This window comes from Poecilia mexicana, unplaced genomic scaffold (assembly GCF_051168715.1).
Source record: "Poecilia mexicana isolate PSO_F unplaced genomic scaffold, ASM5116871v1 scaffold_12, whole genome shotgun sequence".
In the NCBI taxonomy this organism is placed as follows: domain Eukaryota; kingdom Metazoa; phylum Chordata; class Actinopteri; order Cyprinodontiformes; family Poeciliidae; genus Poecilia; species Poecilia mexicana.
The window spans coordinates 25,977,583-25,993,993 of NW_028263381.1; the positions used below are offsets into that span (position 1 = coordinate 25,977,583).

General features: G+C 40.6%; 1 protein-coding gene across 2 annotated transcripts in view; it reads right to left on the reverse strand.

The window, feature by feature from the left end:
• Positions 1-16,411, reverse strand: part of shroom3 (shroom family member 3) — a 44,070-nt gene that overhangs the window by 16,436 nt on the left and 11,223 nt on the right. Inside the window, exons 3-5 of one of the 2 annotated variants that reach the window (XM_014999966.2) lie at positions 10,552-10,737; positions 2,322-2,441; positions 530-748 (exon numbers count right to left, since the gene is read on the reverse strand). In XM_014999966.2, the coding sequence (XP_014855452.2) occupies positions 530-748; positions 2,322-2,441; positions 10,552-10,737 (525 nt within the window). Of the gene's footprint in view, positions 1-529; positions 749-2,321; positions 2,442-5,448; positions 5,923-10,551; positions 10,738-16,411 lie in introns of those variants that run through there. The other variant, XM_014999970.2, reaches the window with a different exon arrangement.

A 16,411-nucleotide genomic window follows, 5' to 3' on the forward strand; every position in this document is an offset into this window, starting at 1 on the left:
AAACTCAGATTCTGAAAACTTCTGAAACTTTAACATCAGGTGAGTGTGTGTGTGTGTGTGTGTGTGTGTGTGTGTGTGTGTGTGTGTGTGTGTGTGTGTGTGTGTGTCAGTGTGTGTGTGTGTGTGTGTGTGTGTGTGTGTGTGTGTGTGTGTGTGTGTGTGTGTGTGTGTGTGTACCTGGTGGATCTTTGGTTAAAACTTGTTTGTTTTTCATTCAGTGGGTAAAATAACAATAAATTTTACTGAAGTAAAAGTAAAAATACTCCAACAAGTAAATTTTTTTAAAGTTACTGTAGTAAATGTAACTAGTTGGTTATATTTATATAATTACTGCAACATTCACGTCACAATCAGCTCAGATATGTTATAATTATCATATAAACCATATTATAGTCTAATTCGTACTGGAACTGAGTAAATGTAACTGGTTTCTACCCAGTTACTCTGCTGACGTTTAGACGTTTATATTTGAAGTTTTTCCTTCCTGTCAGAATCTGGATCTGGTTTTGGTTCTGGTTGTTTTCTGGACCTGGCAGAGGAAAGCTGCTGGCAGGACGAGTAGGCCGGGTTGGGCCCAGTCTGGCTGCGGTGGCCCAGTGGGAGCTGCTGCTGCGTCACTGGGTGGTGATGGGAGGACTGGGCCGGGTCCAGGCTCTCCATGCTGCCCCTGGAGCTGTACTGGTCCGGACTCTTCCTCAGGTAGCCGGCGCTGGGGTCAAACCCGGCCGACAGGTCGGTGGTGGAGGCGCTGGGAGGCGGAGGGAGACAAAAACTAAAATATGGATCCAAAGGGAAATAAGTATGTAAATATAACAGAAACTGGAAACTGGATGCTTTTATTTTAACACAGCAAACGTCATTAATCTGCTACGGCACATTAAGGTCACTGTAGAGAAATAAAGGAGTAAATTCCTGCCAAAAAACTCAGAAATGTTTAAATTAATCTCAGAAATTTTCTACAAAAACTTCTAGGATTTTCTAGGAAAAATCTGAGATTTTTCACTAAATATCTGAAGTTTTGTTGGAAATTAACTTCACCTTTTATTTTATTTTATTTTATTTTATTTACAGTGGCCCTTATACACTGTCATATAATCAATATCAACTTTGACAAAATAAAAAAAAAGGAGTTACTTTATCTGATTGATTTTAGGTTTGGATTTTTGTGGCAGAAAATATTCTCAGTAGTTTGATGAAGGATGAAACCAGATTATATAATTATAATGATTTATTATTATTCTTCCTGTAGTTAAGGTTATTTTCCTGTTTTGACCTGATTCGTTTCTCCAGTGGAAACTCTCCTCACATCGACTGTGTTGTTTTCTCAGTTTGTGTGGATCAATAATCTATAATCAGCTGGACTTGTCTGTGTTTGCTGCTCGTCTGAAAGAGCTGCAGGAATGTAAATGTGTCGACGTCACAGTTTGACCCAGCAGCTCCGTCGGCCGGACACAATGTGATTACGGCTCCAGGAGCAGGACAGAGTCCCAGTCCCAACGTTCCTTCCATGTTTCTGGATTCATCTTTTCTTCCCAACGAGGAAGACGAGGGATGAGGAAGACGAGGGATGAGGAAGACGAGGGATGAGGAAGACGAGGGATGAGGAAGACGAGGGATGAGGAAGACGAGGGATGAGGAAGACGAGGGATGAGGAAGACGAGGGATGAGGAAGACGAGGGATTGGGATGAAACGTGATTAGAAACCAGCAGGAATGGGCCTCAGACGCCATCAGGAGGTTTTTTATTTTTGTTTTTAAGAAACACGATGAGCTGCAGCTGCTCTAAACTTTAACAGCTAATTCATCCAACTGTTCTCAGAAATTTTCCAGAAGAAATTTGGAAATTTTCTGAGTTTAAAAAGTCAAAAAAATTTCAAAATTTGAAACTCAATCATTTTTCTAAATTTCATAGTTTTTGGAGAAGTTTAGGTCCAGAAACGGCCCCAGAGCCGCATGTTGGACACCCTGGCTTACAGTGATGTGAGACTTTGAATAAAAAGTCAGATTATCACAGATTAAACTGATCAGAGTAATTTATAATTTAATAAATGTAGAAGAAAAACTGCTGAAAGTGACCTGCTGGGGTAACTGTGGGGTAAACGATGGGGCGTTTCTGACCTGCTGGGGTAACTGTGGTTTCTGTGGGGTAAACGATGGGGCGTTTCTGACCTGCCGGGGTAACTGTGGTTTCTGTGGGGTAAACGATGGGGCGTTTCTGACCTGCTGGGGTAACTGTGGTTTCTGTGGGGTAAACGATGGGGCGTTTCTGACCTGCCGGGGTAACTGTGGTTTCTGTGGGGTAAACGATGGGGCGTTTCTGACCTGCTGGGGTAACTGTGGCCCCAGACGGGGCCCATCGACTCCATCTGCTCCAGGTCCGGTTGATCGTCGCCCAGTTTGGTCGAGTGCCAGGAATGAGGGCGAGACGCCGGCTCACTGCGTCTGAGGAGGCGAAACGTGAGGCTAACAGTTAGCACTGGGTTATACGGAGTCACATTCACCCCAAAATTTATCATGAAGTAAAACAAAATCTGTGTATTAGATTGATGAGGCATCCTGTGAAAGAGAAAAGAAATTTAAAAGGTTTCTTCTCCATGAAGAGAATTAATCTGTCTTAATTCTTGTAATTCTTCTGCTGAACATTTTTTATACATTTTGCTTTAATAATTCTGTTGTTCACATGTCAACATATAGGGTTTTGTTGCCCTTCCATCAGGTTTTGGCAATGTTAGTCCTCCATATAAACGGATTTTAATACCAGCTAGGATTTATTTTCCTACTGTTGCTGGAGCTAGCACACAGAAAACCAGGAATAATAAATACATTTAGTTAAAATCCAGATTAAGTAACAATCTGTTTCTCAGCAGCTGCTGAATCAGCATTTTTCATGAAGCACTGAAATGTTTCCTCGTCTGTTTTTCCACCCTTGTTAGGAAATCTTTGACTGATCTTGTGACGATCCCAGATGCGTGAGTCAGGCTCCAGTGTTCAATTAAACGAGGGTGGCGCCCTGAGGCCTGCATGTGAACGCACCGTCATCCAATCACAGCAGAAACCTGCGTAGCGTCAGCCGGACACCATGTCTGATTAACTGCAGGCTGCAGTGACATCATGGTGGCGGCGCTCCAGCGCTCCGGTTACAAAGCAGCCGTTGTTTCAGCCGGCGTAACGTCCAACGCTGACGACCGAGTCAGGCTTTCTGTTCCTGAAATGTTTGTCTGTTTGCACCCTGAACAGATCCACGTTCACACAACCAGATGTTTTAAAGCGCTGCAGGGAGCTCAGCCGCTGAAGGAGTTTATTGTCAGAGCAGAAGGAGGAGAATTTATGTTTCAGTTAAATATCAGAGCACAAAGACACCTGAATGCATGTAATACACAGAAACATGTAAGAAGAAAACAAAGATAATCTGCTCTAAAGAACCTGGAGGTCGTCATGTTTGGGAGCTAAAACATCTCTGATAAGATCTGAGGCCAAAAGCAGAGCTGCTGGATTCACAAGAAGAAAATGGTTAAAAAATGTAAACAGGAACATTCAACATCAGAAAACCAAAACAAACCGGATCCATTAGAGTCCAGTTTGGAAAGAGTCAAGAAATCACAGAAATTATTTGGGTTATTTAGTAAACAGAGGCTTAATTAATCAGAATCACATTTTCACCACATTATTCATTTATAATTGTCAGTTTGGAACTAAATATTCATTACAAAGCTAAATATTTAACTTGCTAACTAAGTATTTAGCTTTAGGCTAAATATTTGGATTAAGATCTAAACATTTAACTCCAAATTAAATATTTAGCTCTGAGCTAGCTAAATATTTGGCAATTCATGCTCACCATCAAGTAAATTTCCATATTACCTAAATATTTAGCTCTGAGCTAACTAATTTGTTAGCTAAATATTTAGGTAAATAAAGTTAGCAAGTTAAAAATTTAAGCTCGCTAACTTAATATTTGACGCAACACTAAATATTTAGCTTCAAATTAAATATTTATCTTCCCATCAAAATAGTTTGAAACTAAATATTTATTATGCTAATTAATATTTAGCTTGCTCTTTATGTATTTAGCTCTAAACTAAACAGTTAGCCGGCTAAATATTCAGTTAAATATTTAGCTTTATTTAAACCAAACATTTACCTTGCTAGATAAATATTTAGCATGCAGCTAAATAGTTAGCAAGCTATCAGCTAATCTAAAATGAAGTATTTAGTTTGCTAATTAGGTATTTAGTTTGAAACTGTGGCATTTATGGTAAAAATCTGACTAAATAATGAACTCCAATTTTTTCCTCACAGGTTAATTAACCCAAATTATTGCTATTAATGTTTGACTATCTAACTTTACAAACTTCTTCACTCAGATCTCATGTATGCTAGCCTTAGAGGTGCAGCCATGGTTAGCCAACAGCCTGTCAGACGTTGCTGTGTTTTAGCGCGGTTATCAGAGCGGCGGTGCTAATCTCAGCCTGACCATCGTCACATTCCTCCTGTCCTGCGGCTCGGTCATTTATCCAGAGATAAACAGGAAGCAGTTTTATCTGCGCGCTGGAGACGGAGGACATGAAAGCTAGCATGTCTGTGAGCCACCTGGGGAGCGACAGGACGTGACTGGAGAACCTCAAAACGCTTTATCTGCTCAGATCCTCACAGCCCAAAACTACCACAAAGCAACAACTTTCTGTTGACTTGTTTACAAATTATGACTAATTATAAAGTCCGTTCTGCTAAAGTATTCACAACTTTTTCACATTTTGAACGTTACAGTCACAAATTTTAACTTTTAACTAAACCATACTTGTCATTTCCCTTTCAGATTTTTTTCCTCCCTATAATCTGAAAAGTGTGGCAAGCTTTTTTATTCAGCCCACCAGTCAACACTGCAGTTTGATTTGGGTTTGGACATCCTTCTTTCTCACAACATCACCATTCAAAATGACTCTTAAGAAACTTGGATGATATGATTTAACATTTAATTTACCAAATAAAGTAATTTTTAATTGAATTGTGACAGGAGGCGGGGCTTACTGCTGTCAATCAACCTCCTGTACTCGATGCTCAATGTGCTAACAGTGGAGAAACGACTCACCGTTACAGGGAAACCATTTATCTGCAGTACTACTAGCGTTAGCATTAATGACAGACTATGCTAACTGCAGCGTAGCAGAGAAACAAACAACCCTGGCTCTGATTGGTTGTTTCTAGATAAATTGATTTTTAAACTGTGACAGTTTCAACAAATATGCAAAAAAATATTTTTCATAAAAGTTTCATGCTGCAGCTTTAATGCAGAATTATGTTTTAGTTTTTTTTTTACATTATTGATCAGTTATCGGGAACTGAACAGATATGAATATTGTATCGGTTTCTAGTCTGGGTGGAGGCCCCCAGTGAACATCCGCTCCGGGCCCCAGAAAGGCTCCGTCCGGCCCTGGCTCCGTCCGTTTACCTGGCTGTGAAGCGCAGCACCTTGGAGATGAGGCCGGTGGCCAGCTTGTTGACGCTGGTCTCCGACGGCGACCGGCACAGCGCGCCGTCGGAGCGGCCCAGCTCCGGTTTCTTCTGCTTCTTCCTCAGCTTCCTGCGGTAAAAAACCTCCAGCAGCTCCATCGCTTCCCCTCCTCCACCGGCGAGTCACTCAGATCATCACCGAGAAATCCTCCCCGGAAATTACTTCTCCAAAATGAAGCTTCTTTTTGTGCCAAAATCTGAAACTGCTGTCAGAAAAACTTTTCCAGCTCAAAGTCCGATCCTGTCTGGTCCGGTGTGACTCTGACCGCCCCGCTCCAGTCCACCGCTTGTTAAGCAAATGGAGCAATCAAGCGTCATTAGGCCTCCGGACGATTAAAGCCTGAAGTAAACATCAGACGTCCAGCAGCAGGGAGGACAGATGGGAGACAGGGGAGGAGATGATGGCGCTCAGATAGTTTGGGTGGAGAAACAGAGGAAATGCTGAGGCAGATAAGAGAGAGAGAGAGAGAGAGAGAGAGGGAGGATGAAGAAAGGATAAAACTGGGAAGGTGATGAGGAAGAGGAGGAGGAGGAGGAAGAGACGAACAGAGGGAGGATTTAGCTGGACAGCCGGAGGAAGAGTCTCATGATGGAGGACGAACAATGATCTGATTATTATTGACGACTCCAAAAACAGACGCAGACAAACGAAAAGACCTTCGATGAAAGTTCAACAAACACGTCAGTTCAGAGAAAATACAGAGAAATGGTCATGAAAGCAGAGAGAGAAAAGAAACGGCAACAATTTGGTTCAGTTAGCATGAAAAATCTGGTTTCTCTGCAGAGACACGTCAGAAACTTTACAGCTAAATATTAAGATTAGACACTAAATATTTAGCTGTAAAATTTAATAGTTATGAAACCAAATATCTCGTTTCCAAATAAATATTTAAGTTGGCGCTAAATATTTAGTTTAACTGAATAAGTTTAATAAAATCAAACTAAAAATTTAGTTTGAAAATGAAATATTAATTGGCCAATTATTTGGCCGATTAATCGATAAATTGGATTAAAATATGGCCACATTCTGCAGATTTTCAGTTTAACCACTGAAGACCTTTTCAGACAATATTAGAAATAAATTAAAAATTCAAATAAATCCATTATTTTTCTAAAGAAGAAAAACATTTATTTCCTAAAATGCAATAACAGCATCAACTGATCCAATAACTGATCCAATTATTGATTGATCAGTTAACGCACTAGAGTGCGTTAACTGATCAATAATTGGAAAACAAAAGTTGCTTTACAGGAGATTTTGTTGTATTTTTAAACACGTAAATCTAAAACTGACACTGGAGAAGTTTTGGGTTTAACAGATTTATATATTTTTTAAATTATTTTATTGATTCTTAAATTCAAATGTAAATATTTTTGCACAGTTTTGGTTTAATAACTTCTCTGAGTGCATTATTCTTTCAGCAAACTGTCTTTTTTAAAGTCTGTATACTCTTGTTAACAATTAATCGATTACTTAATTGATGATTATTTCTATAATCGATTAATCATGATTAATCCGATTAATCGTTTCAGTAATAGTCCTTTACAATTTTTCTCATTGATAATCAGTTAAATTCTGATTTTTTTTCCTAATTGTCCTTTTTAAATGACTTTATCTGTGAAAGAATCCAGTTAAATTCCCAATATCAGATTATTGATTAGACTGATCCAGATGAGTTCTGGAAAAACTTTGAGCTCTAAGAGGAAAAGAGTCAAAAAGATTCAGGTTTGGTTCAGAAAATCACATCCAGAGGATTTTAACGGCTCATAAAACACACATTCCTCTAAAATAATTAACCATTTCTGTAATTATGTAGTAAATAATTACAGTCAGTGAAGGCGAACAGAACCGTCTTCCTGTTTGGGTCAGAACCGAGTCACTCAAAGAACCAGCTGCAAATATTTCACTTTTCTGTTGGAAACCACAAACTGGACGACTGCAGGGTGTGTCATCTGATCCGCTTATCTGTTGCCGTGGGAAACGGCTGCAGCCCATAATAATCTGCCCTCCGATCTGCACGGAAACCAAGACTCAGAAAACTAAAGTTCTGGTTAAAACCGGCCCGGTCCGGTCGGTCCACGTTTTACTGTCCATACAAATAAAAATAAAACAAATTCAGGAAAAAAATCATTACAGTCAAATTATGAATGAAGTACGATTTATTACCGTCTGAAAGGAGGAACGTAATTATACAGGAGAAGAAGAACCGGTTCTGGACCGGTTCTGGACCGGCTCTGGACCGGTTCTGGACCGGCTCTGGACCGGCTCTGGACCGGCTCTGGACCGGCTCTGGACCGGAGTGAAATGAATTAAACTGAGACAGAAAAACAAACCTTAAGATATTTAACACAGTTAGCGGAACAACAAAATGATTCATCATTTATTCACCAGGTTTCTGCTTTTATCTGATCTAGTAAATAAAACCAAACACATTGAAGTGACTTCCTGTTTGTGTTTTAAATGTAAAAATAAAACTGTATGAATGTTTTATTATAGTTTATGTTTTACATTTATGATCATCTGTGGATCACTTTTTCACAAAAATATGATAATTTTGTTAATTTCAACACTTTAAAAAATTTATTACTAAAAAGGTAAATAAATTTATTTTAAAAACCCTGGAATAAATTGATCAAATTTTAAGAATGAAGTCAAAAATACAATTTAATACAAGTCTTAATATTGACTTTATTCTTGTAATTTTATGACTTTATATTTGTATTTTTATTATTTTAATTTTTATTTTATTCTTGTAATAATTCTACTATTCCTGAATTATTTCAACTTATTTCTCATAAAAGTTTATTCTCAAAATTTATGACTTTATTCTAGTAATTTTATTTATTTCTTTTTTATTTTCTTAGCGAAGATCAAATAGTTTGCTGTACTTGGGCCCCCCTAGTGGTGTGGAGGCCCTAAGCAGCTGCTTAACTCGCATATTCTGTGGGCCGGCTCTGATTTTAGGGTTTATGAATGAATAAAAAATGAATGGAAGTCGATGCAAAATCCTGGTGAAGTCAGGAAGACGTGTGTGTGTGTGTGTGCATGCGTACGTGTGTGCGTGCGTGTGTGTGTGTGTGTGTGCATGCGTACGTGTGTGCGTGCATGTGTGCGTGTGTGTGTGTGTGTGTGTGTGTGTGTGTGTGTGTGTGTGTGTGTGTGCGTGTGTGTGTGTGTGTGTGTGTGTGTACGTGTGTGTGTGTGTGTGCGTGTGTGTGAGGGAGTGTTTGTGTTTCATGCAGCCATGAGGTGATGCTGCTGTGGAGGAATGTGGTGATTCAGCCAAAGAGGCATGCAGGAGGAGCGGCTGAAGGAGAAGAGGAGGATGAGGAGCGATGCAGGAGGGAGGGAGAGAAGGAGCGAGGGAAGGAAACGAAAGGAAAACAGGGATAAAACAGGGAGCCTGTGTTTATGCATCAGTCTATCTGTCCTGTCCAGATTAACACCCAGCCTCTTGGGGCTCTGATGGCCCACTTCCTGTTTCAGTCGGCCAATCAGAGGCCGGCGCTCCTGGACTGAGCGGTATCTGATAACAGCAGGGGTCCGGGGGGAACAGCAGGGGAACGGCCGTTTGGGGTTATCCAGCTTCAAACCTGGACTACAGGAAACAGCGCCCCACAGAGGCGGAGGCGGACACTGCGCTCAGAGGAGGAGCTCCATATTAGGCTGCAACAAGCCGGACTGAAGTGTTCAGTATTTATAGACTGTTTGTGGGTTCAGAGTGACCAGGCGGCGCTGGTCGCCAAGGTTTCCTTCCAGACCCAATCAGTCGATTCCTGAAGTTTCTGAAGGGATTACAGAGTTTTCCTCTGGACTCCAGATGATTTTTCAGTCTGGTACAACAGAGAACAGTGAGGCCTGAAAATGATCCGTCGGAGTTTTGTCTTCACGTTAGCATAGCATCATGCTGCAAAGGTTTTACCCCAACAGATTATCAGAGGAGAGAAGCTACACAAACAGATGAAGTGGCCACAGTAATCTTAATTTAGTCATAGCGTTACTTTAGTGCCAAAAGTAAAACTATTACACATCCAGGTCTGGACACGTCAACACCTCTAATACACGTCGCTACGCTGTATGCCAACCATTTTGACTAGAGCTAGCATCTACCACTAGCCTAGCCATGCTAATGGACAGCAGAGCAAGCAAGCAATCCAGTGGGAGACCAACCTTAGCATGTTTGGATGCTAAGCTATCTAAGGTTAATGATAGCCTAACCAAAATGAATGCTAGCATATTGAAGCCTAATGCTAGCCTCTCTGTGCTATTGGCCACAGAGGATGTAAGCAGTTCAGTGGGTGGCCAACCGAGGAATGCTGGTTTGTAGAAACACCAAGCTATTGCTAGCCTATCCAAGGCTAACAGTAGCATATTCAAGGCTAACGCTAGTCCCTCTGTGCTAATGGACGGCAGAGGAAGAAGAAAATCTTGTGGATTTAACTAGAGACTTAAATCCAACAAAGATATTTTGGTTTTGACCTGAAACTCTCACTCATGGCTGAATTAAGATAAATCTGCTCTGTGTGGGGCTAACAGGTTTTAGCTTTGGGGTAAACTCACCGATTCACAGAGCCAGGCTGGTTTGGAAGCTGTTTTTGTTACAATCATCCTTTAAAAAACAGTTTCTGGTTCTCTCTGACATATCAAACGTATTTAAGAGCAACAAAAAGGTAAAACCAGAAGAAATCTGTGTTTCTAGCTGCAGTTTGTCCCTGCAGTCCTAAAAATGATTCCTACAGGAAACGATCCGTTTTCCTGTTCGAGGTTCAGGTGCAAACAGGCAGCAGAACATTAAACATCACAGGAAAAGGAAGAGCTGGCAGGAAAACCCCACAACGAAGGTGAAGACCCACTTCCTGTTTCAACCTTCTGGGTCTCTGACAGAGAAAGAAACGGATTTATCAACACTGGGAGTCAAAGAATCCCAGTAAGGAAATCCCAGTCAGCAACCACCATGTTTCATTCCTGTTTATGCTGAGAAACTAACCATCCAACGCCTCAACATCCAACATGGCAGCGCCTGCTGGTTCAGAGTCTCACCGGTTCCTGATGCGTAGTTGGACCGCTGAGCATCGCCGGCTGTGATTGGACGATGGGGTTTCCTGTGACGGCGGCGGCGACAGTGATGGGGATTGGAAACGGAGATCAGGAGGAGGTGAGGGAAGACGAAGAGCGGCCCCGGAGTTCGGTGACGTGAACTCCTCGATGTATCCGGGATCGAACTCCCTGCAGAGGAAAAACCAGAAACGGGAACTTTACTCAGGACCATGAGAACGTAACGTTACGCTGCGGCTTCAATCCCACAGATTAACTGCACCAGATTAGCAAGGAAGCTCTTTAGCCTCAGAGCGAATTGACACCAGCCCTGTTCAGTCTGATTTAATCCAACTCCGGTCCGACTGTCTAGAGAGTCCAGTTCACCTACAAACTGGTCTCAGTTCAGTTTAAATGAACTCTGGTTCAGTTCGGATGCATATGTGAACGCCAATTGGACCAGAAACCACTCCAAAAGCAGGAAGTGGACTACAGAGCAGGGCATTCTGGGTAAATACAACCAAAACAAACGTGTTAGCGTAGCGCTAGTAGAAGAAATAGCTTGAGAAATCCTCCAGCTGCTCAAATCTGACGCCTCCATTTTGTTTATATTTGGTGAAGAAGGAAGTTGCTCTCAGTGTCTTCAGAGGTTTTTGTGTCGTTTCCTTCAGTGGCTCTTGGTGCAGCGCCCCCACAGGCCAGGAGGGGGACAGGCTGATCAAATCATTTTCTGACTCTGCAGTGAGAATATGAAATGTTCCCAAAACAAGAGGAAGAAAAGTTTTACTCTCCTTCTGTATTTTTAGTTCCCAGCTCCCATCAAACTTCTACTGACTTTTTGAGTTATGAAAACATGATTATTTATTCAGACGTTATACTCATATGTTAAGTCCTTCATGTTTTAGCTAAAAGATTTTATCCAATTATATTTACAATCAACGACAGAGCAGGAAGCAGGACAGACTGTAAAATAACATTTAGGATCATTTTCTGTTCGGTCATCAAATCCATGAAACAGACCAACCAGAACTAAAATCTATCAAATCACTGAACTGTTTCAGGAAATCAGCAGTGGTTACCATGTGATCAACATTTTTCTCTTTTCTTGAATAAGTTTTAATGTAACACTTTTTTTCTTACAGAAGTGATTTATTTTTATTCTCAGTGATTAATTATAATCATAGATCATAAGTTATATGTTAATTTGAATAGTTTTAATCTCTATCAAACTGCTAGATTAGCCTCTCTGGCTAAATCAGGCATATTTATGTGATTTATCCATGTTATTCATTCTCTCCTTTATAAAATAAATCAAAAACTTTTGAAATTCCCCAAGAAAACAGTTCAAAATGAGCTTTTTGCTGTTAAAACCAAAACATTATGACAGATAAATTAAGGTTTAACAGGATTTAAAGTTACATTTACTGGAAGTTTGAACCTCTGAATACGTTTTTGAACCCAGAAGCTGAAGAACCGGATTCCTGAGTCGTTTTTCTGTCCTGCAGGTCAGACGGTTTAAATGTTCGGATTTTTGTCCTCTGGGTGAATTTGGCTAATCTACAACCACATTAACCACCAAAGTGAACGCCCGTTTCCTTCTGGCTCAGCAGGTTCAACACTGTTCTTCACGACGACCTGTGGAGGTCAAAGGTCAGCTGTGGTGTTGACAGCAGGGAAAAGAGGTCAGGGTTCAATGTTCAGAACGACCTGGAAGCTGATTTAACTCTCTGCTCCTTTTGTGACTCAAACAAAGGAAACGACTCAGTTTTACCAAGTTGGTGAGTAAAACAGCAACCAGGCAGAGAAACTCAACAGTTTTTTAATTAACTGTTTTTTCTCTACGATTGTTGAAGCAAAAGTTAAAATAACTGACATGATAAATAAACAATAAAGACACAGCTGACAAACACAAACCAAATCCAATGATTTTCTGCCATATCCGACTTTTTCCTGGCCGTAAATTAGAATCTTTTCACTTCCAAAAAAAAAAATCAGATTTTATACGTGGAAATAAATCAGATTCATGTTCCATAGTTTTCTGCAGCCTCGTCGCATTTTATCCGACTTCCACATCGTTCCACTGCATCCAAACAAACTTTTCTAAAAGAGACGCCAGTGGTTGGCAAACTTCTGCTAACCCGCTAATACATTAGCTTAGCTTAGCTCTTTTGCTAATTTTGAACACTTACAGCTTTCCCTAAATTAATTTTCCAGATAAACTCTAAATAAACTTCAAGTTGCAGTCGATGCTCCACAAAAGCTTCTTCTTGCTCAACAACGTTAAAAATGTATCCATTGACGACGGCGGCCATTTTTACTGCCGTAAACGGAGCGCTGCTGTGAAAACAACCTTCTTTAACTCATAGATACTGTTTCTGGTCTAACCACCTGCTTATTGTTGCTTCATATCCTCTGCTGTACAGCTTTGAATTCTTCAGAAAAAAAAAGGATTCTAGGTAAACTGGTGTTCATGGTTTATTTTACAAAAAGAGAAAGAAATACGTCGTATTTTTCCTTATTTACGTTGGTAGGTTAACTGGTCTGGAGCATATTGGTGTGTATTAACACAACTTCAACATAAAATCACATCAGAAATGCCTATAGCAGAGGTTCCCAAACTGTGGGGCGCGCCCCCTAGGGGGGGCGCCGTGTCATTGCAGGGGGGGCGCGGGAAGCCGTCTGGATGAAAAAACAAAACAAAACATGAACACTGTATGCGCTGGGTTTTTACCTTAGAATGGCCAACTCTCTGTTATTCCTATGTCAATTTGATACAGTAGGGGCTTCCACACTTCCCATATTTGTGTCCTCTGTCACTTTTATCAGCAGTTAAAACTGTTTAATCCGTTGTTAACATGTTGTAACCTGTTTTTCCGAGCCGCCTTTAAACGCAACATGAGCACTACGACGCTCGCGCTGGTTTCCACCTGTGAAGGAGACCTGCTGCTGCTGGGCGGAGCTACGTAGGTTTGTGTTAGAATCACGGCAGCAAACCAGCAAAATGCAAAGAACTTTTCACAGTTTTTCCCTCCAAACTAACCGACTGAGTTGAGTAAAGCTGCTGGATGCAGGTAATGTTAGCTAAAAGATGACTAGCTAATGTTAGCTAAAAGATGACTAGCTAATGTTAGCTAAAAGATGACTAGCTAATGTTAGCTAAAAGATGACTAGCTAATATCAATACAGAACCTTAAGCTTAACCTTGTAGGCTACCGATGTTGGTGTCTATGTTCAGCTACGTACATTCATTTTGGCCCCAAAAAAGTCGATGCCCCCCCGTCACACGCGTCCTTTCAACCAGACAGCTATTTGTAATCCATAGGGGGGGCGCAGAAGAAAAAGTTTGGGAACCACTGGCCTATAGAGACGTAATCATGATTGAAAATTGAAACAAATCTCAGTATCATCAGCGTAGAAATAATTTAATAACTTACATTGATAATTTGGCTAAGGTGTAAGACACATATTATTATTATTTACATGTTGTACAAGTGAACAGATTCCACATTGTCATTAGTAAATTCATTTTGCGATCCAAGGAAAATTGAGTTTTAATAGTTTTGTGTTTACACAAGTTGAAGGAAAACAGACATCAGTAACGGCCTGTGAGGAGCAACTATGACTCAACTGTGACATACTATGACATCATCAGCGTAGAGCAGGAAGCTGATAATTAAAAACATATTTTATAAAGAGTAACGTTTCAAAATATGGGCTTTTATGAATGTCAATAACAGCAGCATGCGCCGTCTGAAACAGGGTGAAGTTTTTATTTTACCAGGGATTTATGTGCAGTGCAGCCAAATTACAGTCAGCAAAGATATTTAATGATTATTTAATGATTATTTAATGATAACAGAGCAATGTGACATAAATCAGTCTGCAGCTGATTCTAAACCAAAGATAAGGACATTAATATACGATCAACAGAGACAAGAACCAAGAAGCTGTTATCACCACCAGAGTGAAAGTTCATGTCATTCAATGAAACCAGTTAAAATCCCGACTGATCCAAACTGAGCTGGAAAAAACTGAATAAAAACCTGAGATGCTTTCAGACAAACCCAGAAAACAGATTCATGATAAAGTTTCAATTTTAAATTCACCAATAAAAACATTAATGAAGTCAGAATCGTTTCTCTGCTCCACCCAGAACAGTCACATGAACACACACTCCTTTCTAAAACACAACAATTAGCCCGAAAACACACACACACACACACACACACACACACACACACACACACACACACACACACACACACACACACACACACACACACACACACACACACACACACACACACAGCGGCGCTTATGTTGTTCACAGAGGACATTCCACCGCTGCAGCGCTCAGCCGGCGGACATCCCAGTCCCAACACACACCAACACACAGCAAAACACACACCAGCACACAGCAACACACACCAGCACCAACACACACCAACACACACCAACACACACCAACACACACCAACACACACACCAGCACACACACCAACACACACACCAACACACACACCAGCACACACACCAGCACACAGACAGGTGCTGAGATAAAAGGCTGCTCCAGTGAAACCAGTCTAGCTGGTCCCAGGAATGTTCGGCAGCCACAAACACCTTGAAATCAGCAGAACAGGAGGGCCGAGTGTCGCATTAAACTTTCCATCTCATTACACACAAACACGCTGCTCCCTAAAGCCTTTCACTCCAGTTCAACGGCTGAAACCAGCCGGCTATAAAAGTCTACACATCCTGATAAAAGGTCAGGATTTTAAGGCTAAAATGAGAGTTTCATGTTTGATTTAAAAACATGGTAACACTTTATTTGAAGGGGGGTGAATAAGACTGTCATGACACTGTCATGAACATGTCATAACACCTGTCATGAACATGAATAAGCCTTCATGAATATTTATGACTGTTGTCATAAAGCGTCATTCGGTAAATTATGACACTTTTAATACAAAGTTGACATTATTTGAAATGTCTTTGTTATGACAACTTGACATTAACCAGGAAATCATTACTGTTTGAACTTTACCTTTAATAACATAAAGTTACCTCATTTTTAAAGTGCAATCAGTAATACTTTTATAACAAATTTATATCAGTAATGATATACTGCGCTGTAGTGCATTTCCTGCTTTTGGAGCAAACTTAGCGTTCACATATTCATTCAGACCGTTACGTTAATGTTGCAGGTGACCAATTATGTTTCCTTGAACAGATGAGAACAGGTCAAAGTAACTCCAGATGATGAGATTTCAGTTCTGCGTATTTTGTCCTGTTTTTGGGCTCTGTCCCTTTAAATCCAAATAAGCTGCTACTGGCCACAACACCCCAACTGAATGTTTACACTCACACATGAAAATGGGTGGAAACAGATGCGCAATAATACAACCGTATATCTTAGAAAAGCAGAAATGGAGCCTCCTGCACAGCCAACAAGAATGAAGCAAATTGTTTCTGGATAGTAAGTCAACAAAAAAGACCTCTTGTCTTTTCCAGCAGCCATTGTACAGCGAATATATTGTGAAAACCAGCTGACTGAACGTGCTGGAGCTCAGCTGGGGTTGCTAGGTAACAGGGTGGAACTCTGCCTGAGTTGCTAGGTAACGGGGTGGAACTCTGCAGGAGTTGCTAGGTAACGGGGAGGAATTCTGCAGGAGTTGCTAGGTAACGGGGTGGAGCTCAGCTGGGGTTGCTAGGTAACAGAACATATGACTCAACAATGAGGAGGTTTTAAAAAAAGCTCATTTTCAGACACTAAAAAACATGAATTTATTGCCCAAAAACAGGTGGTGTTTTTTATTTTTTAAGTGCTTTGATTGTTTTTAGAAGCAGCAAAAAAAGGCAATAAGTT